Source organism: Manihot esculenta, chromosome 8, assembly GCF_001659605.2.
Source record: "Manihot esculenta cultivar AM560-2 chromosome 8, M.esculenta_v8, whole genome shotgun sequence".
Lineage (NCBI taxonomy): Eukaryota > Viridiplantae > Streptophyta > Magnoliopsida > Malpighiales > Euphorbiaceae > Manihot > Manihot esculenta.
Window position 1 is genome coordinate 37081893 of NC_035168.2, and position 26330 is coordinate 37108222.

The following is a 26330-nucleotide window of genomic DNA, read 5'->3' on the forward strand; positions in this document are numbered from 1 at the left end:
TTTTCTCTAAAGAAAAATGTCTATTAATAAATTTGCTTATACAAGTTCTTTTCCTTTTTAATATGCAAAATTTTATTAATATATTTTTCATGCAGTTTTTGAATTAAAAGGTACCTTTAACAATGGGCTTTTTCATGTTGGACTTTATTTCCATGGGCTCATTCATGAGCTAGTACTATACCCATCTTGTCTGGCAGCCCGTCAATTCATATTTGTTGATTTCATTCGTCTTTTCCTACCCATCCAAACAAAGAAAGGTGGTTTCCTGGTTGAGTTAAGCTAAAATGAGAGATTGATTTTCTTAAAAGAAAAAATTTGAAGTGCAGTGAGAGGATGAAGTGAATGTGCTTTTTTTACAGTATCTGTATTGGCTTTAGATGAACCAAACCTACAAGGAAAATTAATTAAAATTAAATAAATCAACACTTATAAATTAAACAAACCAATAAATTAATGCCTGATATATATAATTTAAACCTAAAGTCCTTGAGTCCCGAGCTTGACCCTTGGAATTGCCATAGTAACCAGCTAGTCTGCCTCCTAATTGCAATTAGCATGCTTTCTTTCTTTCTTTCATTTTGGAAGCAAAAGAAATTGATGGTTTTTATTGAGGGAGAAATTGTAGGAGAGGTTCTATGGTTCACCAAATACAATGCATCTCCTAATTACACATGCTTTTTTAAGTTGAATGAAAAAAAAAATCATTATATTATTATAATATAAAGATTTATAAATGTTTTAAAGTAGTAATCATAATTACAAATCAATATAAAATCCTCTAATTAAAAGGCAAAACCATTAAGAAAGTATTAAACCCATAAAGCAAAGCACACCACCCCACCGTCCAAAGTAAAAAAAACCCATCAAACTCTTAACTAACTAAACATCAATACTGGCTAACTGTCTAAGCCACATTCAAATCATCAATATCAAATTTTTTTTTATTTTTTTAAAAAATATTTAGATAATGGCATATATTTATTGAAAAATATATAAATAATAATAATATAGTAATTGCCAGAATCATGATCTTCATATTGGTTGATGATAACTACAAAAATGATTAAAGAAAATAAATGATAACTTCTTACTATCATTACCAATGTAATGATAGTTGGGTAATGTGTAATGACTTTTCCCAACTTTTTATATTTTCTATATATTTTTTTAATTAATTAAAATATTCCAAATTTTGTTCTCATCAAATGAGATTAATGTAAAAGCATAAATATGATTATATAGCTAGTTAATTATCTTTTTTTTTGAAAGATTTCTGAAATAAATGGCTTGTAATATGTGCACATATTGCTTTTAATCATTATTTAAGTAATTGAGAATAACTTCCAATTAGCAATAATGCTATGTATTTTATATTATAATGTGCACTAAAAAAAGTTCAAATTAGTGGTAATAATTTTTACTTAAAAAATATGAAGTTTGCTGCTATAAATATCTATCAATATTATATGATTTTTATTTTGTGATAAAATTATGGTTCTTATTAAAAAAAAGTTATTAATATAACACGAAAATCCCCAAAATAAGTAATAAAATATTACCATAACATAGAGATACATATTAAAAGTCTGATAAGTTAATACGCGGTTTTATCCCTGAAAAAAAAAATCTAAACACATTCGGTTCTTATTAAGACTGACCCTCTCTTAAATAGATCGAGTATTTATATAAAGTTATCGTTAGTAGATATACTACAACATATCTTCATTACACGTGTAATCACGAGATCTCCTGATAATTAGTCAGTACCAATAAGATTTTTAAGGAAATACAATAATTAATTTTATATTTTATAATATAAAAACTAATGATCACACAGAAAAATATACATATTTTTACAAAATTTAAGAAGAGTTTTAAATAATTTTTTACATTTTTTTTCTTCAATTTACTAATTTAAATATTAAAATGATTGTTATAGACGTCAATTATTTCACTTTCACTTTTTTACCGATTGACCAATCGCAATATAATTTTATTTTATACACATCGATATCGATGTTAAAAAGAACTTTTAATAATATTCATAATTTTCATTGATAATAATTATTTATGTTATTATTATATATTAATTAATATAATAATAAAATTAATGTTATTGTAAAATTTTTTTTATTATAATTATGATATGGTTTTAAGTTTTGGATTTCAAAAATAAACACTAATATTAATACGTTATGAAAAAGTAATTTTTATTTTTGAGAAGAAAGGGGAAGTGGGTATGTTGTCACCTTATTATATATGAAAATAGATTAAGTTATTGCTTATGAAAAAGAAAGACTCTTAATTATAATAAAGTGGAAAAACTGCCAATGGAGTGATGATGCAACCCACCCCCTAATCCCTAGAGTTGGTTGGCTATTATCCCAAAAAGCCCATCATTTTCTATTTTATCCATTTTTAGCATTAATTTTATATATATATTCTCAATTTGTTTATTTTCTCTTCTTAAAGAAATGTAGAAACTCTGATAATTTTCAACAATCGATTGCTGCTTTTAATGAAAAGAATGGTCAATAGTGATAAGACTTTTGGTATGTTTATTTTCATCATGTATTTATTGAAATTAAACATAATTTTAACTTTTTTATGTGTAAAATAATTTAAATAAAACTATGTTGAACATTACTATTACATAAAAATAATATAATATAAATTTATTTTTATCTTATATATATAATTCTATTTAATAAATTTTAAAATGTGAAATTTCACAATTGAATAGACAAATTTTTACAAATTTTTAATTTATTTTTCTTATTTATTTCACAGGTCTAATAGTTATAAGAAATTTCTTTCATATTGTAACGTTCAGTTGATTGGATGTGATACATCTTTCACTCAACTCAGTGGATTACAGATCCACTAAATTAAAATCATATACAATAATTAGTATGAAATTATTAAATAATTTTTTTAAATTAAATAAAAAATAAATTCAAAAATTATTTGAATCAAACTCGAAACGATTTAAAATATAATGTATACATTTAATTATTAAATTATTCTGCATAAATGGTTATTAGTTGGAAGTGCAGATAGTATTAGTGTATGGTAAATGGGCGGCTGGCCATGTATCCTGTCTTCAACCTTCAATACAAGGTAATGCTTGTACTGAACATTAGATAACAAATTAAATAATGTTAAAAAAAAGAAGCAGAAAGGTCCAAATCAAAACAAAATTAAATGCAAATTTCTTAATATCCAAAGTCAGAAAGATCACTTTACAGACTAATGTTTCCAAATGTCACCTAATCAGTAGTAATGTCTTTAATAATTAGTTAGGAGGTTTAAGTGGCACCAATCAAAAACAGACTTTTGCAGCCACATTACACCCATTGGCTTCAACTTGCACTTCAATAATAATAATCACTTGCATAACCCCACTTAAGAGATGCTTTCTTTTCCACAATGTATTAATTATTTTCCCCTTCTCTCTCTAAATTTTCTCATCTTTTTTTCCTTTTTGTGTGAACATTATGCAACACCTAAGAAACCATGCAAAGAAAAAAAGCTGGTCCCCATCTGCTACTTGTGTTTCATACTCTTTTTGGTTCTTTGTTGATGCTTACCTTACAACAACACACCCACAGGCACACACTGAGATGAAAGGCTCGTCCAACTAAAGTTATAAATAAAAGCTTCTTAGGAAATTTAGAAACTCTCACTACTCTGTCTGCATGTGGTGGCGTGGGCGTGACAATATTCAATTTCAATTCCTCCTTTTGGGACCACGTTTTTGCTTTTTCTCTCTTTCTTTCTTTCTTTCTTCTATTTCTAATATTTAGGCTTACTGCAAGAAAAAGTTTTTGCTATTTCCACCGCCTTTGTTTTTCCTAGTGATGACATAAGACAAAGGGTGAGTAGATTGTAAGTAGAAAAAACTATGGCTGGAGAAAGTAGAAATGAAAGTTCTCCACATCTTGAGAAAGTCCTCCTCCTCTACAATTCCTCTCTATTTATACCCTCCTACCTATCCTTCCTTATCTATGAAGCTTTCATATAGAAAGATGTTGAAGAAAAAGTTTCCAAGGCCTTGTTTATCTTTGTGGGTTTATATCTACTCTTGATGATCTTCTTCTTGTCGTGTACCACTAGTAGTTGAAGCTGCCAGCATGATCTGAGCTTTCCTTGACTATCTTATATTGAATTATCGATCCGGAGGAGAGACTAGATCATGTGGTTGCTTCACCTATTGCTGGTAGCATGAAAAAAAAAACCCTAATCATGATAAACCCTAATTTCCTGGTTCGATCCATTTTTGAATACCCACTAGGGCTTTATCATGGAAAAACACTAGATGAGGTATGCCTTTGATATTTCTACTATGTTTATGGGTATTCCCCTTTTTGTTTTAATTATTTCTCTGCAAATCTGCTGTCTTTTTTCTTGCTTCTTGATTTAAATATGTGTTGATATCTATGTGTATCTTTTTTCTGGTTGTTGTGTTCTTCTTTTCTATGTCAAGGTTTGTGGAGAATCTTATTAGAAGGTATGTGATGTTGTTAAGGTCTTGAGTGACAGAATTTCTGTCTTAACCTGGTTGGTTCTTTTGAGATCTATCCTCGTGCATTGAAGAGAGCGCTCTTGTATTATTGTTTCATGTGCTGTTCATGTCAATTTATTTTGTTTATGCATTCTTTTGAAAACATGTCTTGTTGTCTATTCATAGTTCACGCTCCTGAATTTTCTTGGTTTCCTGTTTTTTAATTAATTGGGATTGAATCCCAAGTGATAGACAGATCATCTGAAACAGAAAATGTCATTTACAACAACACAGGAAGTTGAATCAATTGCTGCCTTCATCCTCCTCTTTCTCTCTCTCCCTTCCACCCAAATTAAAGATGACAAATTTTCATGAGAATTGGTGTTAAATTACTAGTCAAATTGAGATTGATTTACTAAAACCAAATAGGGATGGAAAGTAATTTTCCCTTTCTATTTTTGGCAGTTGGAGGTCATATCTGTAATCATGAAAATGGGAGTGACTGAAAAATGCATGAAATATATGACTAGACCAAAATAGTGAACCAACATATGATATGAGTTATGAATTCAAGAAATGAATAGAGCTTAGATCTGGTAGGAAATAAAAAAAACTTCTCTTCTGGTTTTCATCTTCATTACATTTGAGGAAATTAAAGAGTACAAGTGAGATCATAACTGAGAGAAAAATCCATTTTTCACTAAATTCCCTAGTGCATAGAAGAACCCATGTCTATTTTCTCATTGTAGATCCAAATCAAAAATCTTTTTTAGGGAATTTGAAGCCTACAGGAATTAATCCTCTATAAACAAAGCTAATTTACCAAGCAAAGCTCGTGATGGGCATTGCATGTCCACATTATTCATTAAATGTAAAACCAGTTTGTGAGGACCATCTCTTTCCAACTTAACTCAACGATACCTTAATCTTAATTTATTGTGATTTATTATACCTTCCATTAACACTGTAGATGATTATTAAGTTTCTTGAAAAAGAAAGAAAATAAAAGAAAAAACTGGGTCTAGAGCTCAGCTGGCCAACTTTATATTTGTGCAGATCCATATTTGAAGATGGGATGAAGATTTATGCTAACTGACAAACTCTGCAACTCTCCTCTTAATCACAAGAGGAATTCTTGTGAGTTGTGAGGACCATCTGGGTGTTTTACGTACAAGCTGCCCATCTGGTCCTGGCTATCCTTTTAAGTTTCTGATCAAGCAGTAGTAGCCTACACTGCAAAACTTGGTATATATATCAATTGTGGTACCATCCTTGTGAATCGAATGTGGAACCTCCTTGTGAAATAGACATTAAAAATTATATATAATATAATTTGCTATGTCTGTATCCATCCACTTGATGTGGGTTATGATCCTCAACAATATCTTCTGTAACCACTTTCTTCTTTCTCCATGTCAGAACAGATGATGATTTCTAGAGTCAGAAAAAATCAAAACAAACGTATGGCTCTCTCTATATATATATAAATAGAAAATCTTTTATTTTTCCTCATTAAATTTGGTTGTTACAGTAAAAGTTTGATTTCCGTTTGTTTGCAAGCTTGAGTTAGCTAGACTCCATGAAACCTTCACAAGATTCCTGAAGTAAGCAACGTAAAAGAAACGTCAGCTATTTGTGTTATCTTTTTCTGGGATTTTTCTTTTTGTCATGATCTTTCAAGTGGAACAGGCATGCCTGGTGGGTTGCTTGCTGGGGTTAGTTACATGCCATGCCATTATATTTAATGCGGCTTTCGCACATGAAGTGTCAAGTAAAGTAACCCTAGAAGCCATCTCTTGACTTGGCCCTTTGTGGCTCAGGCTCAGCTTACTTCAATCACTTGTCATATGTTGATAGGCATGTATTGGGGCTGCCGAGGGCTTTTGAGTGGTCTTTCACACATGACTTGAAGCTAGAGGAAGTCATCAGCTTAATTACCATGAACTTTTCGATACTGACTCTGAGTGATATCACGGCCTTGTTGGGGTAACTTAATTTCAAAACTTCACATTTTCAGAATGTGTCAAATTTTTGTTTGTATGGTTGACAACTTTTTCTTCAGTCTTTGGAAGTAAGAGTGATTTTTTTTTTTTTTTATGCAAAATAAGTAAATTACTTCTCATTTATTTTTTTGAAAAGTGATCTTCTCAAAAAATAATTTATTTAAACAAAACAAGAGGTATATTTCAAGAATTTCACTACTCCATTACTAAAGAAATTATAAATAGATTTTTTTAAAATTATAAATAGATTTTTTTTTCAATTTTTACTGTAGGTATTTAAAGAAAAAATAGAGAATTCAACTCTGATCGTTAGAAAATTTCCAATTAATGGGTGTTTGTATTCATCTTATCATATATTGGTAATGGGATTTTATGTACAAATAGAAGCTCAACGTCTTGATATGAATTATTCATTTCTCAAAGGAAAACTGAAGTGCATATCCAAGGCTGAAGCTTCTTTAATCCAATTTTTGTATACAAAGTCATGTTGTGTTTTTGTCTATAGTATCTTGGATTAATTGCTTTGTTTTCAACTCTATCTGTAACTATAAAAGTTTCCTGATCATAAAGATTTTATTTTTATTACTTTCCCATTAAATGGAGTTTCAATGGGCATGGATACCCAGTAACAGCAGCCCTCCTCTCCAAATCCATCTCATCCAAATCAATAAAACAACTCTCCTCTTATTCATAAATTTCATTAACCCTTCCCTTTAATTCAAGAAGCATCAACGGTTTGCTAATGTTAGCGTTATAGTATAGCTTGAATTTTGAATAAAATTTAAGACTCCAATTGTGATTCAAATCGAATATTTATAATAGGCTAAAGGCCCATGTAGAAATGGGTAGGCGTAATTAAAAATTCTGGTTTCATCGATTAGCTAGCCAACCGCCTCTTTTGAACTCTGGAAAACTCTGGAGCACCTGAATTGTGATTGGCAATGTCACAGTGTGAGTGACAATGAGAGTGATGACGATGAATCGGCGATCGTTCCGAAACCCTAAACGAAAAAGGAGTTATAGCCTTTTATTGATAGAGATTTGAAGGACATCAAAGTCTCCAAACTTATAAGCTGGTAGGACATGAAAGTTTCAGAGAATAAGGTACTCTCTCTCCATTTCCCTCCATGGGTTTTCATCTTTATTGAGTTTAATGTGTTATTTACATATGGAGATGGTTGAATCCATAGGCTATTTGATTTGATGGTTCCTGATGAATAATCCCTCCTGCTAGAACCAAAAGGTTTTGTGATTAGCTATTAGAATCAGTAAGAATGTAACTAATCCATTTCTTGCCTCCTCCGTTTATCTCTTCTTTGGCCGATTCAAAATTAACGACAAATTCAATAAATCAAAATCAATACAAATCAATGAAGATGATCATAATTAGTGGGAAATTGTGGTCGGACCTTCCACGGGATAGAACTTGTGTTTTCAATAGTGATAGATCAAGTGGTAGGTTCTCCGTTCGGGAGTTTGAGGTGCAGCTGTTGGCGGTGTGTAGATCGACGGACCACGGATGAAATATGTTGAGGAAGAGGGATAGGGTAGTGGAGCAAGAGAGCTAGTGGTTTTCTCGAGGCCAGAAAAGCCATCAGTGGGGTGAGGCAGGGCCATAAATTATTGATTTCAGATATAAAGATAAATTATCTATTAAGAGAAAAAAAATAATATGTTCAAATTTTCAATTATAATAATAATAGAGTAAAAAAATATTTATGACATAATAAATTCTCACAATAAATGTCTTTAATTTTAAATATTATTATAAGAAATTTTAATAGTATTATAATTTTACATCTTATAGTATTATATCTATGAAAACATTTCTAACAGTATAATAATATTAAGGGAAAATTATTATAGAGTTTCTAAATTTTAATAAAATTTATTAGTTAGTTTTTATAATTTTTAGTTTTAACTAAAATATTTTTTATATTTTTAAAATATAATAATTACATTCTTTTGTTAATAATTATGATAGTCAAAAGAAAATTTAACAGTTAAATGTGCGAGAATATTTAGAAATTACAAAATTAATCTTAACATTCTTGGAAATTTGCTCTTGATATCCACATTAATTTCTCAATCAAAACCAAATTAATTATATGAAAAACATATTCATTCATCCATCAAATCCATATTCATTCTACAAAATTAATATAATTCATCCATCAAATCCAGATTCATTCTACAAAATCAATATAATTCATCCATCAAAATTAAATTTATTCAAGAAAATTAATATCACTTATTTATCAAATTCAGAAGTCAACATCTTCAAGAAATCTAAGTTCTGGTACGATGAATAGAAGAAATAAATTGCAACAGAGTGAAAAAGTTGTCTAACAAATACTCTCGCATCTTCAACAAATTCATCTTCCCCTTTCATTGTCGACGTCGTTATCCATAAAATGAATAACAAAAGGACTCAAATCCAGAATCGCAGCTCACTCTCGAATTTCAATATCCTCATCGTTGCCGTGTTTGTTGACTTCAAAATTGTAGCGTTCGTCGATCCCAGCATCGCAACGTCTTCCGATCGGAATGAGAGGACTAGGAAGATAATTTGTTTTAGATTAAATGAGAGGATCAAAAAAGAAAGAGGGAGAAGGGGAGATTAGTTTCTGCATTTAGAGATTAGATTAGAGTATTTAAAACTTTTTACATAAGAGATATTTTAATTAAAGTTAAAAGTTATAAGGATTAACTAATAATTCAAGAATTTTATAATAATTTTTTTTAATATTATATAAAAATTAAAATATAAAATATTTTTACATATCTCTATATCGTTTATTAGATTAAAAGTGAAATTTATAAATGAAATATATAGCTAAAATTTATTAAAATTTGAACTTTTATTTATATTATTTCAAATTTTATTAATTTCAATGCAATTAATTTAGTATAATAATTAGACATATTTTATATATTATTATATATTTCAAAAAAAAAATTATAAAGTTTAGTGGGTCGATTCCACTCCACTGGAGAAATTATAGAATGAATCATTGTCTATATAAATAAAAACTAGACGACTATATAAAAATAAAAAAAAAATAATTATTTTTATGATGTAAGCATCTTGCCGCTATTCGACAACAGAGGGGGAGAGAGAGGGCTTCCTGAGATAATGAGGTGAGGGAGGGGCTGGAGAGGAGGGATATGGACAGAGACAGGGGAGGGTTGCATTTGTAACGAGTGTGTTTTAATCTTTTTCATATTGATGGAGAATGATCATATAGTTGCTAGAATAATCCTCAATATAATTTTCAAAATATAAAGAACGACTAGTAATAATAAAAATAATACCTGAAAACTAAATTGTTCCAGCGATTAAAGCAAATAGAGGGGGCTTCTCTTACAATATTTACTCAAATTTGATTATGCTTATCATCTAAAAGAAATGATTAACAGTAATGACAGCTGCCAAAGATATGAAGTTTATAATTCACTTGTCAATTTTACTTAAAAGTCTAAGGAAAGCAATAAAGAGAACTGATATTGGCTACATGCTTTCAGGTCTTTGGGAATTCTTTGCTTTTAAGCTGAACTGGAATGCATTTGGCTACAAAACCAATTGGCCAAGACACAGCTGCAATGGCAATGCAAACACCCCATTGCCCCCAATTTAGCCTCTCGGTCCCTGCAAATCTCCTCAGAAGCTCAACCATCAGCACTTGAAGAACAATGGTAATTCCAATGATCGCTAAGAACAATTTGTTCTTATGTATTCCTCTGAATATATTCTTCTTTTCCATGTTCCTTGCATTGAACTCATTAAAGACTTGACACAGGACAAAAGTATTGAAGACGATAGTATTCTTTACCTTCTCATTCACACCAAAGATGGATTTTGCTTTGAATTCTAGAATAAGCAAGACAGCAACCTGATACAACGCTTGGGCAATGAGATTCCTCCACATGATTTTGGTGATAAGTGGCTCTGATCTACCCACAGGTGGCTTTTTCATGAGATCATTGGTGGGTTGCTCAGTGGCCAAGGCTAGTGCTCCCAATGTGTCCATAATGAGGTTCACCCACAATAGCTGAACTGCAGTTAAAGGGACTTTACCGGAATAAACAGCTGCAACAAAGTTGATGGCGAGAGCAGCAACATTGACTGTGAGTTGAAACTGAAGAAACTTTTGAATGTTATTGGAGACGCTTCTTCCCCACCGCAGTACAGTGACTACAGAGGCAAAGTTATCATCCAAGATGATTATGTCTGCGCTCTCCTTTGCCACCTCTGTCCCTTGAATTCCCATGGCAAGCCCAATATCTGCTTCCTTTAGAGCAGGAGCGTCATTTGTCCCATCGCCAGTGACTCCTACCACATGGCCTTTCTGTTTCAAACACTGTACCATCAGAAGTTTGTCAAATGGTGATGATCTAGCCATTACTCGAATATCTTCGATCTTTGTCATTCTCTCTTCGTGGGAGAAATTTCTGAATTGAGAACCTTCTACTACGGCTTTTTCCATGTCCTCTTCACCATAAAGAATCCCACATTCAAAAGCTATGGATCTTGCTGTGTGCATGTTGTCACCAGTGATCATTTTAACATTCACCCCTGCATTCTTACATGATTCTACTGCTGTTCTAACCCCTGGACGACATGGGTCCTTCAGTCCCACAAACCCCAGTAAGGTGAGTTCAGATTCTTCAAGCATTTTAGAGACCTCGTCATCTTTATCATCAGGGACCTTTTTGTAGGCGAAGGCAATACATCTCAGGCTTTTATCTGCCATGCTCTTAATTATTGCTCCAAACTGCAATTTATCATCTTCATTCATTTCTTTTAGTGCTCCACTTCCTACATAATAATAATTTGAGCACATGGCTAATATCATCTCAGCTGCTCCCTTCCAATGGGTATGAATTTCTCTGTCTTCCATTTTCCTCACTAATACGCCACTTCTTTTTTTCTCAGAATTAAATGCTTCTACATGTAATATTTCACAATTTTGCTTTGTCTCATTGATATTCATACCAAAATCAGATACAGCCCAAGAAAGTATTGCCTTTTCTGTTGGACTGCCAGAAATCTCAGGGACTGATGAAGCATGTGGCTTATCAACGGTACCTGTTGTGTTTAAGGCAACTCCCTCCTGTAGCAACAGGAAGATCTCTGGTTCAATTACCATTGAAGCGTCATCCTTAATTAGCTGATCTTTTCCAAGCCAGAACTCTGTAACTGTCATCTTGTTCAAAGTAAGAGTCCCTGTTTTATCTGTGCAGATTGTTGTGGCTGAGCCCATTGTTTCACAAGCAGAGAGTTTACGAACCATGGCATTATCTTTTATCATTCGCATCATAGAGTATGCCAGAGTTAGAGTTACAGCTAGAGGCAGACCTTCTGGAATTGCAACCACTAAAATAGTCACTGCAGCTGCAATCATCTCCACAACTGAATTGAGTATGTTGCTGACCTTTGTCTTGCTTCCGTTGTACTCCCTCTTTCCAGTTTCATCTCTGGTGCTTCCAATAAAGTAACGAATCAGCAGAACTGCAAGAACGATTGTAGCTACTGACAATCCAACCTTGCCAATGTAAGAAGCCAGTTTATCGAGGCGTGCTTGTAATGGGGTCTGCTCGCCCACATTCCTGGTTATGGAACTCATCATCTCACCCCAGGCTGTATTCATGCCAACGGATGTAACAAGCATCGAACCAAACCCATCAATCACCTTTGTTCCAGAAAGCAGGAATGGGTTCATGGTGCCATTGACCTCAACATGGTCGCTTTCACCTGTCATACTGGACTCGTCCAACTTCAGAGAATAACCATCCAAGAACAAGCCATCAGCTGGTACCTGGTCTCCAATCTTCAAAGAAACTACATCACCCGCCACAAGATCAAATATAGATATTGGCTGGTGCCTTCCATCTCTCACAACTTGCACCTTTATATCACTGCTGGCATCTGATAGCTTCTCAAATTGCTTAGATTGCTTGAAGTTGCTCACAGAGGAGACAACAATAACTAGCACGATAGCGACAATAATGCTCCCACCATCATACCAGCCATCTTTTAGGCCATGCTGTTTAATGCCAAAGCCCAGAGACAAAATGGCACAGACTAAAAGAATGATAATGGTTGTATCTTTGAATGCTTCAAAGACAAAGGTGATGAAGGTTTTGGAAGGCGGCTTATGGTACCTATTGGCACCAAATATGTTTCTTCTGTGTGTGAGATCAGCCTCATTACCAGTTATACCTTCCTTTACATCACTAAGAAGAAGAGTAGCAACCTGTTTGGCTCCTCCCAGTTGATGCAAGGATTCAAAGCTTTTGTTTTTCACCAGTTCAGTCAATGTTTTATGATCAATATCAACCAAAGGCTCAGGTCTTGGACGTGGGGCATCATTAACATCAATAGCAACATAAGAGAGGGAACGCAAGAGACTGGTGTGGTTGTCCCGAATTTTTTTTGACAAAGAAACAAGAACCCTTGTGAAGTAAATGGCTGTAAAGGCCATCCTCCATCTTCGCCGGTTGTGCTTTGCCGTGAAGGAAATTTCCTGATCAAGCATGTCTTTTTCTCCTGTTTTTCGGGACCTTAGAAGCATGATAACCAAGGAACAGAACTGGAGATTCAAAGAGAGGAAGGTACTTATGGGTCGTAGGGTTGTAGGATGAGATTAAACAAGTGTATGACAAAGGAAGAAGAGACAGATTTTTATAGTCGGGAGGAAACTGCACTGTAGCTTCTTAGTTTCCTTTTCAACTGCTGCACTTCCAAAGGTAATTTTAGATATGGATATGATTTCAATTCGTTATATACAGATCGTATTGGCTACGTGTAAATGCTTCTGTTACCTCTAGGAATTCTAATATAGGTGAAATTCTATGAACTTGCTGTTTATATTTATCCTCAAAGGAAAACACTTATGGAAATTGGGTATATGTGTATTTTGTTAATTAAAAATAATGATTTTTTTATTTTAAATATAAAAATTAATAAAAAATTAAATTGAAATTTATTATTCACAATAAAGGCATATTTTCATCTTTTGATTATTTTTTTTTTCCTTCTCTTTCCTCTTTAGTGACTGTCATTCTTCTTAATTCATTTCCGATCTCACTTTAATTGACCAAATTAACTATATATTAATGACCAAAAAGGAATGATCCATGAAATTTTAGTGTGTTTCTTTTACTATTTTCTTAATCTTTTACCAGATATTCACTTAATAATTAATTTATTCTCTCATATAAGTTCTTAAAAAAAATTAATAATATCATTTTTAAAATTTTTTTTATTAATTATAATTTGAATGTTTTATTAAATAATTGGATGATATAAACGGTATTGACCAAATTAAAGATTAGTTTAGTTCAATTTAGATAATTTAATAATTTTTACGTACCTTGTAAAAATCTAAAATATGAATATTAAATTTATACAAATATTTTTCAATAGAATTGTTTCCTCTGATACATATAGGTCTTCTTTTATATATATTATGAAAATATTGTTAATATAATTAAAACTATAAATTTTTCTTTAATACATTTTTTTGTTTAATTATTAAATTATTTTTATAATTAACAATTTTATAAGGAAATTATTAAGTAAATTATTATCTAAAAGAAACCTATAATTTAGTATAGATGAGCTAACTTATATTTGTATATATATTTTTAAGGAATATTATTGATTGGCTTGAAAAATATAAAATTTAATATAGAAAGAAATTTCAATATTAAAAATAATTTAAATTATAAATAATTATAGTTATTATTTTCCATTTTAATTCGAGTTAGTTATCATAAAAAGAATATATAAATAAATATATGTAGCTAGTCTGTTTATATATATCCATTTTTATGAAATATTTTGTGATAACAAGGTTATATTTGAAAAATATTTTTCATAAAAAATAATTTTCAATAAAATGATTCATTTTATTATTTAATTTTAATTTAAACAAAATTTATTAAAAAATTATATATAAAAATTTTAATAAAAATATTAACGTGTCAAAAATAACTTACTCTTTTTTATAAAATAACTTTTTTTTATCAAAAAAAATTTTTTTTATTAATTAAATTTTTTTAATATTTTAAACACTAAAAAATATAAAAATTATTTTTCTATAAAATAAACGGATTTTTTTCTTATGTTCATATAAAGCCAACGAATTTTACTAAAATTTTGACATAATAAATATATATATGTTTTGATATTTGAAATACCAATAAATTTAGTTAACAAAAATTATTTTTAATTAAATAAAAAAATCAATTGAAGCATTTGTTTTTTTTTAAAGTTACTTTTTAAATTTCAGAAATTTTATTAATATTATAAAACTTTCTATATCCATATTTATTAGTATTTTTATTTTTAATATTATAATCAAATTAATAAAAAAATTAAATTTTCAAAAATTAATCTTAATATATAATTATTATATTTTTTGTGAAACAACAATTCTTAATATATGTAACTTTTTATATATTCCTAATTTCTACGTGAATGAAAAATAAAATAAAATAAATATTTATATAACTTAACACAAAAGTACATAATTTACACAGGTACTGTCTCATGTGGTAGAAGCATAACTTGGGAAGAAAGTCAAAGAATCAACCACTTAATTAATGAATATCTAAAGTAAAATTCGCAGGGAGATTCCTTGCTGCTCGGCTCGCTGAATAACCTTGCAAGCAAGTAATCCTTTCCTTTCTTTCTTATAGCCATTATTATATAGAGTTAATCGGTACATATTTTTAAATTTGTTGTAATTATATTTTAAATTTTTTAATTTAAATTTAACTTTTAAAACTATTTTAATTATATTTTATCATTATTTATACGATAATAAAATTAATAAAATTATTACACCACTCGTTACTTAATCATAAAAATAAATTTATATTTTTTACAATTTTATTTTATATATTTATTTTTTATCAATTAAATTTAACTAAATACGTCCTAACATTATTTATATAATTAAAAATTTATAAAATTATCAAATTACTTTTTTCATTATTAAATATATTTAATAATTATTATTTATTTTATTTTATTTTTAATCAATCATTTTATAATAATAATTATCCTAATTTTATTTTGACTAAAATTATTATTAATTATTTTTTTAATTTATAATACATTTACTATTTAATATTACTTTTAAAACTATTGTTAAAATAAATAATTTTATTAAATATATTAATTATTAAATATTAAAAAATAATTTAAAATAATATTTAATATGATTCAATTTTAAAATATTAAAAATAATAAAATATAGTGAATTTTAAAAAAATTAATAATATATGAATCAAGTATTTAATTGTCTAAAATAACTTAGTAAAATAGATAATTATAAAAAAAAATTATACTTTTAGTGTTGTTATAATTTTATTCTAAATTTTTAAATTATTATCAATTTTATTTTAAAATTTAAAAATATAACATTAATATAGCGAGTAACGTGATAATTTCGCTAATTTTTAAAGACACAAAATAATAATAAGATATAATTTTAATTAAAAAAATAAATACAAAATATAATTATAACAAAATTAAATATATATTTTTTTAATAAAATAAAAACATAAATTTCATTAAATTTCAAAAATAATCAATTCAGAAATATAATTAGGAGGAAATGAGAAGAAAATTTTAACCAGGGGCGAAATACCATGACGAGATCGAATAAGCGCATGAGTTACAGATTTACGAACAAAATTAATAGAAATAGAATTTATTTCCAATAAAAAATAAAACTACTAAATAATAATAAATCTTGATAATTAACATCAGTTATAGTTTGAATAAAAAATTGAGCGTCTGACTCCATAATAACTGAATAATAAATTAAATACCTCTTAAATAAGTTATTAAATTCAAATTTTATTGTGAAAAAAAAAAAAAAGGAAATCCGATGGAAGAGTTCCTCCAATTAGGTTAAATTATTCGAAGTTAATTGATATCCGAATATCAGATAGTGTAGTATATATAAGAAAAGATGAGGAAGTTGCTCCCGTCTGTTCCAATAGATATATAAGAATATTATACGAGTGTAAGGGAGAATGTATAGCAAGGCGTTAGTCTTTATATATATATAAAGAAAGCAGAATAAAAGGAAACCCTGGAAAATGATGATATTCAGAAGCAGCCAGGAAACTACTCAATAACAACCTTGGAAGAAATTATATGGTACTATTATCCTACACGTAGAATTATCTACATCATATAATAAATTAATAAATATAAAATAAATACATAATTAGTATATGGATTAAATAAAAAGACAAATCTTATTAAAATTCTTCTATCATTTTTATTATATCGTGTTGTATTTCTAAAAATAATTCTATCTAATTTTTAAATATAATTTAATTTATTTTTACGAAAGCATAAACTTATGAATATGTATATATAATTTGAATTTCTTGTGTGAACACACATCCAAGATTCTGATTCTAAATAATTTAAAAGTGCCAATAGAATCCCATTTGAAAGGAATGATACCTTTAATGCAAATTGATGGTAAGATACTAAGAAATTAAGGCATGGAGTTGTCTCATTCATAGAATTGTAAATTTAATCCTTTATAAGTTTAGCTTTTATTGGGTGCACATTCATTTATTTATTAATATTTATTTTATTATATAATCAATTAGAGATTCAGAAAAAAATAAGATTATGTATTCTTCTTTATTTTCCTTTTTTAATAGCTATTATGTTATAGTGGCACCTGTTTTTATCGCTCAAATCCGTACGTATAAACGTACTAGTGTATCTATTCCTGTCAGGCAGCTATTTCATTCTCCTCCGGCGCTAAAACAGTCTAGTTCAAACTGACCCAAATAACTTTTGAACTCACTTCACACTTGGCTCAAAATGATTAATTCAAATTATTTAGTAGTTTTGTATTACCTATTATATATAATTTCGATTTACCATAATCTACCGATGTGGATTTCCACAAGCAGGTCGTTGATCGTTATAATCACCCCGCTAAATTTGTGATGTCATCATCGCAACTGAATTGGATATAATTGCTAAATCAAAATCGAACCCTTAGGTATTGTGGTTTGCTAATACCTCAGGCGGTTCTATCTCGTCTCACACAGATAACCTTTTCCTCACAAACACATTAACTCTGTACAATTTTTCTGACCCAGTGTGACTCTGATACCAATTGAAACAGTCCGACTCAAACCGATTCAAATAATTTTTGGACTCACCTTATATTTTGTCCAAAATAATTAATCTAAATTATTTAGTAGTTTCGTGCTACTTAAATTTCGATTTACGTAATCTGTCGATGTGGGATTTCCACAACCAGGTTGCTGATCTTTACAGATGTGCATGCTGATAGGGCCGTGGGATAGCTGGACCTGCTCTCCTGCCTCTCGTCACGTCACCCAAGTTAGGCTCTCCTATGATGGATCTAAGTTTTAGGATCAATCCGGTCTGTTTTAGTCACGGGCTGAATGACACCTGCTCAGTGGATTCTACTGGCCTTTAAACCTGTTTTTTTGTTCAAAGTTCAACCTCAGTCCGAATGCCAAAAATCCGGCAGTCATCAATAGTATAATTAAATTATAGATAATACTTAATCTATAGTATATATAATGTATATACATTACTATTTATTTAATGCAGCTATTATAAATTATTAATTCAATGAGTCTATTGTGAATTGAGTTTTAAAACCTAGCTTGTAGGAGGTGGAAAAACTTTAGATAGCTGTTGCTCGGGACTACATTGCAAATGGGGAGGCTAACAAGTAATCGAAGAAGTAGAGAAAAGCACATTAGGGCACCAGACCATCAAATCTAAAGATTTCAAATCTTGTATGGATTGCGAAATCCAAAGCAATCAAAGGCCAAGTGGAAGGAGAAACGAAGAAGAGCTCCAGCCTTAAAAGATCACTGCTCAACTAAAGGAGACACTAAAAAAAAAACTTTAAAATAGCGATCAATTAAATAACTTAAATTATTAAATAGCAAACAATCAATGACTATTTTGCAACAATTTGAATAAAAATGAGGCCCAAGATCTTGGATGCATCTCTGTTAAGGGCTGTGGTGGATCTATAATAGCTGTTGGAGGCTGCCCCGAATCATATACGTTCAAAGGCCTTGGGGTAATCCCCCTTGCGAGTTGCAGGGAAACCAATTAGGCTTTTTTTAAAATTTTTTTTTTTTTTAAATAGAGGTAAGGTCAAGTTCATATGATGGTCAACATGATATCACATTCAGATTTTATTTTATTTTTTCCAAGTTGGAGTCTATAATAAATTATATCTTGAATTATTATCTAAATCTTATTCAGCTAAGTAAAAAAAAAAAAACTAATTCAGACATGAAACATATTGCAAATATCAAAATTAAATATTATAAAGTTGAAAATTTAAAAATATACAAATTAGAATAAAATGGTACAAAATATGTGTACAAATCGATTTTTCAGATTAAAATAAAATAAAATAAATATGCATGGGTCATGTTACGGATAAGGTAAAAGCAGTGTAATAATATGAAAATGATCAGCTACTAGCAAGCATTATTCTAACAAATTCGTCGTAGTTAATTTGGCCATCTCCATCCAAATCAGCCTCTTTAATCATTTGCTCCAACTCCTCGTCTGTCAATTTCTCTCCTAGATTTATCATTACATGCCTCAACTGCATGCATTATCAATTATGCCCAAATGAATTAAGCATTTCAGACATTAAAAGAAATTAAAATAAAGTAAATATTAATTTAAAGAGTGTGTCAAGATATTAATAATTAATTTTTCATCTCAATACTACCCCTCAAGTGAAACCATATTGTTAGCATTTTACAATCATTTTTACTTTTTTAAAATAACTTAATATAAACTTTCTAATTGTGCAATTTTACGATCAGGTGAAATTCACAATCCGAATTAAATTTTGATACCATGTTAAATTTGAGGTATATTTAATTTACTCTAAAAATTAGATCGAATGGTATATAAAACTCTTAGAGATTCAATTATAATGAAAAAACAAAGAAGAAAGAAAATGAATCAACCTCGTTGGGTGAAATGTAGCCATCTCGATCCTTGTCAAACACTTTGAATGCTTCTTTCAATTCCTCTTCTGCGTCACTTTCCTGTATAAATCACCATGTATGTTATGAATAATTTTGCTTTAATTTTTCTTTATAAATAACTGGATAGCTAGCTAGCTAGCTAGTTATTTTTGCCGACCTTCATTTTCCTTGCCATAAGATTCAAGAACTCCCCGAACTCAATCGTTCCATTACCATTAACATCTACTTCATTAATCATTCTCTGCAATTCTTCTTCTGTAGGATTTAGCTCTAGAGACTTTATTGCAGTCGCCAACTCATCGAAAGTAATGCGACCTATAAACATCAATATCACTAAGAACCACTCTAAGAAGCTGATGGAAAAAAAATAAAAATAAAAAACTGTAAACAAATGAAAGCTTTTACCATCTCCATCCTTGTCGAGCAGACAAAAAGCTTCCTGAAACTCAAAAATCTGCTCCTCAGATAACACATCTCCCATCTTATTTTCCTCTGTAGAATTGGACTAAAGACCTTGAAATCAGATGAGACCAGCAAATCCCACAAAGGAGCTGGCGAGCTTGCCCATTGATTAAGTTACTTATATAGAAAGATCCCTCCCGTTTTCTGGGTTCAAAGGCTCTTAAATAAAATGGTCAAATCCATGCGTAATGAAATTTTACATTTTGGTGCGTCTTTGCGAATTTTCTGGAGCTATGGTAGAATTTTTTATATTTTCAATTTTCAAAGTCTGTTTGATCCGTCAAAGCTCAACAAATTCATGTACGGCCAGGAATCAAGGGTGGAAAATTATTGTGCTGAGTTGTTTACTTGGCTGGCTTCCGAAACTCTTTGTTCTCTTTCACATTCACAAATTTTTCTATGGTATCAATTAATTTACCTTCAAATTAAAGAAAAAATAAAAAATCAACCCATGAATTAATTAAATGTTGACATTTTTGTATATTGGAATGCATTAGAAATTCAAAGGGAAGAAATGGGTGTGGATTTTAGGGGGCAGAAATAGATTTGGAATGAGAATAGATGATTGAATTGAATAATAAATATAATAAAAAAAATTAAATTGAATTGAGTTCTTCTAAAATATTTGATTCCAAATAAAAAAATAAAAATTAAAAGTAGTCCAAACCATCTGAAAAACTCTATTGATTGGTTAATGTTGGAGAATTAGGAAAGCATATAAGCAAAGAGGAGTTCTAATAAAGAAACAGAGAAATCCAAGAAAGCTTGCAGAAATTTTTATAGACACAGTAAGCTGTAGAGCAGTTTAAAAGAGAGAGTGAGCCGTAGAAACTAACAAATCTCACTAATTGTTTATGAATACGTACCAATCTATAGATGGCTGCACATGTTTGATCTCTTCTAGTCCATCGACACTATCAAGCAAAGAAAGTTCAAAGCTCAATCCAAATCTGCCTCTCTCTAGCCGGCTAAAAACAGCCCATAAATATACAAACCATTTGATACCCTTTTCTTCTCCTCCTCCCTGCATAACCATAAATTCCCTGTAGCTTATACTCCTTCACCGAAAAAGGAAAAAAAAAAACAACCATGGACCTTCCTTCTAACCTGTTGCCCGACGAGGCTAGCCCTGAGTGGTTGAACAAAGGCGACAATGCATGGCAACTCACTGCAGCTACTCTGGTGGGCCTACAAAGCATACCAGGCCTCGTAATCCTATACGGAAGCATGGTAAAGAAGAAATGGGCTATAAACTCAGCATTCATGGCCTTCTATGCCTTTGCAGCAGTTCTTGTATGCTGGGTAGGGTGGGTTTACCGCATGTCTTTTGGTGAAAAGCTTGCCTTCTTCCTTGGAAAACCTGGTGTTGCATTGGACGAGAAGTTCTTGCTAGGGAAACCATTTCTAGGTTACTTTCCCACAGCTACAATGGTGTTTTTCCAGGGCGTGTTTGCTTGTATAACGCTGATATTGATCGGTGGTTCTCTTCTTGGGAGGATGAATTTTCGTGCCTGGGTATTGTTCGTGCCATTGTGGTTAACATTCTCGTATACAGTTTCAGCGTTTAGCATATGGTGCCCAGATGGGTGGCTGGCCAAACTTGGGATTATTGATTTTTCAGGAGGCTACGTTATTCACCTCTCCGCTGGTGTTGCTGGCTTCACTGCTGCATGTTGGGTACGCATTTGTGCAACCCCTCTACAGTGGCTCTTTTTTTTTTTTTTTTTCCAATTACAGCTTCTGATTATCTCTATAATCGTGGTTTTGATTAGATTAAAAAAATGATTAATGTAATATAATCTATAATCAGGTGGGACCCCGAAGTGAGAAGGACAGAGAGAAGTTCCCACCCAACAACATAATTCTTATGCTTGCAGGCGCAGGTCTGCTTTGGATGGGGTGGAGCGGATTCAACGGCGGCGGTCCCTTCGTCGCCAGCGTCGATGCATCTCTGGCCGTCCTTAACACCCACGTCTGTACAGCCACCAGCATACTCACCTGGCTCCTTCTGGACACGCTTTTCTTCGGAAAGCCCTCTGTCATTGGTGCCATACAGGGCATGATCAGTGGTCTGGTTTGCATCACTCCTGCTGCAGGTAATTATACGTGATCAGGATTTTACAGGGATTAAATGATTGGTTTCTGAAAATGCGACGGTGAACAGGAGTTGTACAGGGATGGGCAGCGATGATAATGGGGACAATGTCAGGAAGCATTCCTTGGTACACAATGATGGTTCTCCACAAGAAGGTTAAGTTCCTAAGCAAAGTTGACGATCCCATGGCCATATTCCACACCCACGCCATTGCAGGCAGCCTAGGGGGAATCCTGACTGGATTTTTCGCTGTCCCAAAATTATGTCGCCTATTCTACATGGTAACCAATTGGGAAAAATACATTGGCTTAGCATATGGACTCGAAAATGGACGAACTAGTGCTGGATTTAGACAAATGGGAATTCAAGTAGCAGGAATTGTTTTTGTGACCTGCTTAAACGTAGTTTCCACTAGCTTAATTTGTTGGTTTATCGGATTAATAGTTCCTCTAAGGTTGTCTGATGATGAGTTGCAAGTAGGCGATGATGGTATCCATGGAGAGGAAGCTTTTGCTTTGTGGGGTGATGGGGAGAGATTTGAGAATTACAAGCATAATTCGGTTTATGACGCAGAAGAGCTATCTTATGTAAATTCAAGGCCTATGGTCGATGATCCTTAAGTTTCCGCTTAATATGATTGAAAACAACATTTTGCGTAGGAGCTACTGATCAAACACAACCATATCCTGGATCAGAGTAGAAAAATATCTCAGAGATGGCTGAACACCCAATATCTCAACCAGCTATGGTTCATAATTGAGTTTAATTCAATGTTTTATATTTTAAAAATGTATTAACAAAATTCCCCACTTCAATAATTATGGCATTCCTTCTTTAGTTTCATGAGTTACCAGATTCAAAGATTGGAATGGGGAAAAGGAAATTTCCAAATTCTTCCATTTCCTTTGCTTACTGGCTAAGGGAAGATGATGATGATGGATGTTGAACTTTTTTGTATTTTCAACGCGCCCATTTTAGTGTATTCCTATATTCTCTTCTTACCTTAAATATTTTATTTTTATCTCACTACACGCCAAGTGCAATTCCTTGTGCTCATTGCATGCTAGAATTAAATCAGTTGATCCTTCTTGCTTACATTGTGGAGAAAGAGAAATTATTTTTCATTTATTCTTTGGCTGTCCACTGGCTATTGCTGTTTGGATACACTCAGCCAATAAGCTGAAAAAACTTACATGTTGGCCATATGATTTGTACCACCACTATCAATATTCCAAACATATTTTTTTTTGACTCGCACACTTGGGATACAACAAATAAAAACTCTTCAGCTTCTTGATCTTCACTGAAATTGGCTTGTTGAGAAGACTGTTGCTGAGATTGATTTTGCTTTGCTTTGCAACATCTTTCAATGTGACCTTTCTTCTTGCAAATATTACATTGAGTCTTTTTTCAACATATATCTTCAGTGTAATTGTCTTCCCACAAGTACCACAAGGTGGAAATTTTCTTCTTCTATTATCATCTTTATTTTCTGCTTCACTCTCCTTTGTGCTTGGTGAGGCCTTTCCTTTGTGTTTGGCTTGAGAGGTTATTATCAAAGGGAACTCTTCAATTGTCTTCCATGGATATAAGGGGAATTCAATGCCTCTTGTCATTATTGACATTGTCTAGGATTCTCTTCTTTTAGCTAGTGATTCTATTCATGTATCTTTAAATTCTGTTAGGAGCGAGGCAAATAGTGCTACTCATAATTTAATTCAGATGTTTTTCAAAAATACTTTTTTCAGATATAATCCATCTCTTCAGATAGAGTTTGCACACCATCTTTTTCCATTTTGATGGCTTCTATATGAAATTATAACTTTCGAATAAAAAAAATTGTTTTCTTTACTGTTTACAAAAATACCTACCGATTAGTTTTTTTTTTTTTATTATTATTATTAATTTAAGAGTCGGTTGTCTTCTCCAAACCAAAGTCTTCGTTTCCAAACTCGGTCAGAAAAAAAAAAAATGTCTGAGGGTGGCATGACTGTCCTAGACGGAACCCAGCTCAGATCGCTCCAGGTGAGCTTGCCGGTTTCCGACGTCACTCTCACTGGAGCTAAACTACTCGATTTCGCTGATTCCATATCCTCTGACTCCCTTTTCGGCCTCTCACTGCCTCAATGTCTCAAGTCCAGCGCTCTCCGACGTGTCAACGTCTATGATGATGTCAGTTTCCGGCGTTCCGAACTCACCAAAGAAGCAGCAACGTCAAAGCTCAACGACTATCTCACTGCCATAGCTGATGAACTAAAAGGTGCAATATATTTTCACTTGTCTACATATCTATATCTCTTGCTTTATTTACATTTCCTTTTGACAATTGTATGTGTTTCTGTTTTCCAATTATTATCTGTAGATAATCCGTTAGTGGTTTCGATTTTGGATGGGAATACCCTGCGGCTGTTTTTGGAGGATGAAGACGATTTTGCAATGTTAGCGGAGAATATATTCACTGATTTGGATATAGAGGACAAGGGAAAGATCACCAAGGCTGAGATGAGAAATGCGCTTGTTCACATGGGAGTTGAAATGGGTGTCCCTCCTTTTGAAGGTTGGCTTGCTTGCCTTTTCATTTTTGTTAATTGTTATGTGATTTTGGTGTCTGTCTTCTTGAAGGTTTAGCTTTTGCATTGGTTTGCTGCTTTATATTGCATATTTGCTAAGAATTGTTCTTCAACTTCATGAAAACTTGACGTATGTGGCGTGTGATTGAACAGAATTTCCTCTGCTAAATGACATCTTAAAGAAGCATGGAGCAGAGGGAGAAGTAGAATTGGGCCAATTACAATTTGCTGAGTTACTTCAGCCTATTCTACAAGAAATTGCAGAAACTTTGGCTCAAAAACCTGTTGCTGTTATCCATAACACTGAGATTGTCAATGGTTGCAAGATAAGAAAGGTAGTCCATTGTTGGTACCTTGTCCTCCTGTTAACGTTCCCCAGATGTTGGTTTGCAACATACACTCTCTTTATCAATGTTAATTCTATTGTGATTGATCTACTTTCATTCTTTCAGTGTTTGTTTGATCTGATAATGAATTATCGTTCCATTTTTGCTCCTTCTCTCTTCACCTCTATTTGTTGTGACAAATTCAGAAGTGTGTCAACTGGGGAATGTTCTGAATTTGATATTGTTTCAGAATTTTGTTAATAGTGTAAGATTTTCACGACATTTTTGGATATGCTGGAGGTAGCAATATATGTAATGAATTTGGTTTTCAGTATGATTAAAGCATAATCTGATTCAGCTACTTGGATCTTTGGCCAGATAAGTTGTTCAGTTTGGTCAATAGCAAATATTTTGGAAAAATGAGCACCACAAGTAATCTGGTGATTCAAACATTGTCAATGTCCTATAAGAAAATAGGATCACATTATTCTGAATTTTATCCCAAGGGCACAAGCACTGTGTAGAAAATACTTTATTTACACAATATATTGTTTGTTGTATCGTGTAATTTCTGATACTCTAAATAATGAATTGCAGCTTTTGACTGATGAAAAGCAGCTGAACGATGTCGCAGAGAAGATATTGCAGGAAAAGAGGAGCAAGAAGGATTACCAAAACAATACAGAAATAATAAGGCGTTTCCTGGAGGCAAATGGGAAAGAGTTGGGCTTGCCACCATCAGAAGCCAACGAAGCAGTGGTCCTTCTTTATGATGCAGTATTTGCCGATGTACAGAGTGGGAAATGTGCTGCAGAATCAGAGGAGGTATTCAGGGAACTCGTAAAGGAAATTCTTGAGAAGTTTGCAGAGCAGCTCGAGGCCAATCCCATCTACTGTGATCTTGACAATTGAGGGCTGGCAACTAGCAAGTTGATATATACACATATATACATGAGTATGCATTGTAATATTAGTGATATATCTTGGTTTCAGTTGCGAAGTACCGATAGTCCGGCCTAGTTTAACAATTATATTCGATTCAGTTGCGTTACCTGTGAAAAATCGTTCTACATCGGTGAATTACGGTAATTTCGAATTGAATTGTATATAACAGGGAAGATGAAACTACTAAATAATCTGGATTAACTATTTTGAATTAAGTGAAAAGTGGGTCTAAAAGTTATTTCGGTTAGTTTGGACAGAGCTGTTTCAATTGATATTAGAACCATCAAATTGTGCAGAGTTAGTGGACCTACGAGGAAAGGGCGAGGTGGAGTCGCTGACAGTACTTAAAAATCCGATCTTAGTTAAGCAGTT

The 26330-nt window shown here is 31.8% G+C and overlaps 4 protein-coding genes across 5 annotated transcripts; 2 read left to right on the top strand and 2 right to left on the bottom strand.

Annotated features, from left to right (window-relative positions):
* Nucleotides 1-9634: 9634 nt before the first annotated feature.
* Nucleotides 9635-13268, bottom strand: LOC110620560 (putative calcium-transporting ATPase 13, plasma membrane-type). Its single transcript, XM_021764349.2, has one exon. The coding sequence runs from the start codon at nucleotides 13080-13082 to the stop codon at nucleotides 10029-10031; it is 3054 nt and encodes a 1017-aa protein (XP_021620041.1). The 5' UTR covers nucleotides 13083-13268; the 3' UTR covers nucleotides 9635-10028.
* A 5662-nt stretch (nucleotides 13269-18930) lies between these two features.
* Nucleotides 18931-20525, bottom strand: LOC110620561 (calmodulin-like protein 11). Of its 2 annotated transcripts, XM_021764351.2 has the most exons (4): nucleotides 19966-20520; nucleotides 19718-19875; nucleotides 19540-19620; nucleotides 18931-19166 (listed from the first exon to the last, which is right to left on the bottom strand). In XM_021764351.2, exons 1-4 carry the CDS (start codon nucleotides 20039-20041, stop codon nucleotides 19029-19031), a joined length of 453 nt encoding a protein of 150 aa, XP_021620043.1. In that variant the 5' UTR covers nucleotides 20042-20520; the 3' UTR covers nucleotides 18931-19028. The 2 variants fall into 2 exon arrangements, with proteins under 2 accessions (XP_021620043.1, XP_021620042.1); XM_021764350.2 differs by having other exon boundaries at nucleotides 19718-20525.
* Nucleotides 20526-20548: 23 nt separating this feature from the next.
* LOC110620391 (ammonium transporter 2 member 4) lies at nucleotides 20549-23133 on the top strand. Its single transcript, XM_021764109.2, has 3 exons — nucleotides 20549-21699; nucleotides 21833-22118; nucleotides 22187-23133. Exons 1-3 carry the CDS (start codon nucleotides 21112-21114, stop codon nucleotides 22735-22737), a joined length of 1425 nt encoding a protein of 474 aa, XP_021619801.1. The 5' UTR covers nucleotides 20549-21111; the 3' UTR covers nucleotides 22738-23133.
* Nucleotides 23134-23240: 107 nt separating this feature from the next.
* On the top strand, nucleotides 23241-26070 carry LOC110620392. The gene is made up of 4 exons (XM_021764110.2): nucleotides 23241-24377; nucleotides 24480-24674; nucleotides 24841-25022; nucleotides 25611-26070. Exons 1-4 carry the CDS (start codon nucleotides 24089-24091, stop codon nucleotides 25923-25925), a joined length of 981 nt encoding a protein of 326 aa, XP_021619802.1. The 5' UTR covers nucleotides 23241-24088; the 3' UTR covers nucleotides 25926-26070.
* Nucleotides 26071-26330: the final 260 nt, after the last annotated feature.

What these genes read in the sequence shown, in the direction of transcription:
- LOC110620560 (XM_021764349.2), bottom strand. Translation starts at nt 13,082, where the DNA reads ATGCTTCTAAGGTCCCGAAAAACAGGAGAAAAAGACATGCTTGATCAG.
- LOC110620561 (XM_021764350.2), bottom strand. Translation starts at nt 20,041, where the DNA reads ATGGGAGATGTGTTATCTGAGGAGCAGATTTTTGAGTTTCAGGAAGCT. An exon ending in TTATGGCAAGGAAAATGAAG is followed by an intron (nt 19,621 to 19,717) that starts GTCGGCAAAAAT and finishes TGATTTATACAG; the next exon opens with GAAAGTGACGCAGAAGAGGA. An exon ending in GCTACATTTCACCCAACGAG is followed by an intron (nt 19,167 to 19,539) that starts GTTGATTCATTT and finishes TAATGCATGCAG; the next exon opens with TTGAGGCATGTAATGATAAA.
- LOC110620391 (XM_021764109.2), top strand. Translation starts at nt 21,112, where the DNA reads ATGGACCTTCCTTCTAACCTGTTGCCCGACGAGGCTAGCCCTGAGTGG. An exon ending in GCTTCACTGCTGCATGTTGG is followed by an intron (nt 21,700 to 21,832) that starts GTACGCATTTGT and finishes ATCTATAATCAG; the next exon opens with GTGGGACCCCGAAGTGAGAA. An exon ending in TTGCATCACTCCTGCTGCAG is followed by an intron (nt 22,119 to 22,186) that starts GTAATTATACGT and finishes GACGGTGAACAG; the next exon opens with GAGTTGTACAGGGATGGGCA.
- LOC110620392 (XM_021764110.2), top strand. Translation starts at nt 24,089, where the DNA reads ATGTCTGAGGGTGGCATGACTGTCCTAGACGGAACCCAGCTCAGATCG. An exon ending in CATAGCTGATGAACTAAAAG is followed by an intron (nt 24,378 to 24,479) that starts GTGCAATATATT and finishes TATTATCTGTAG; the next exon opens with ATAATCCGTTAGTGGTTTCG. An exon ending in GGGTGTCCCTCCTTTTGAAG is followed by an intron (nt 24,675 to 24,840) that starts GTTGGCTTGCTT and finishes GTGATTGAACAG; the next exon opens with AATTTCCTCTGCTAAATGAC.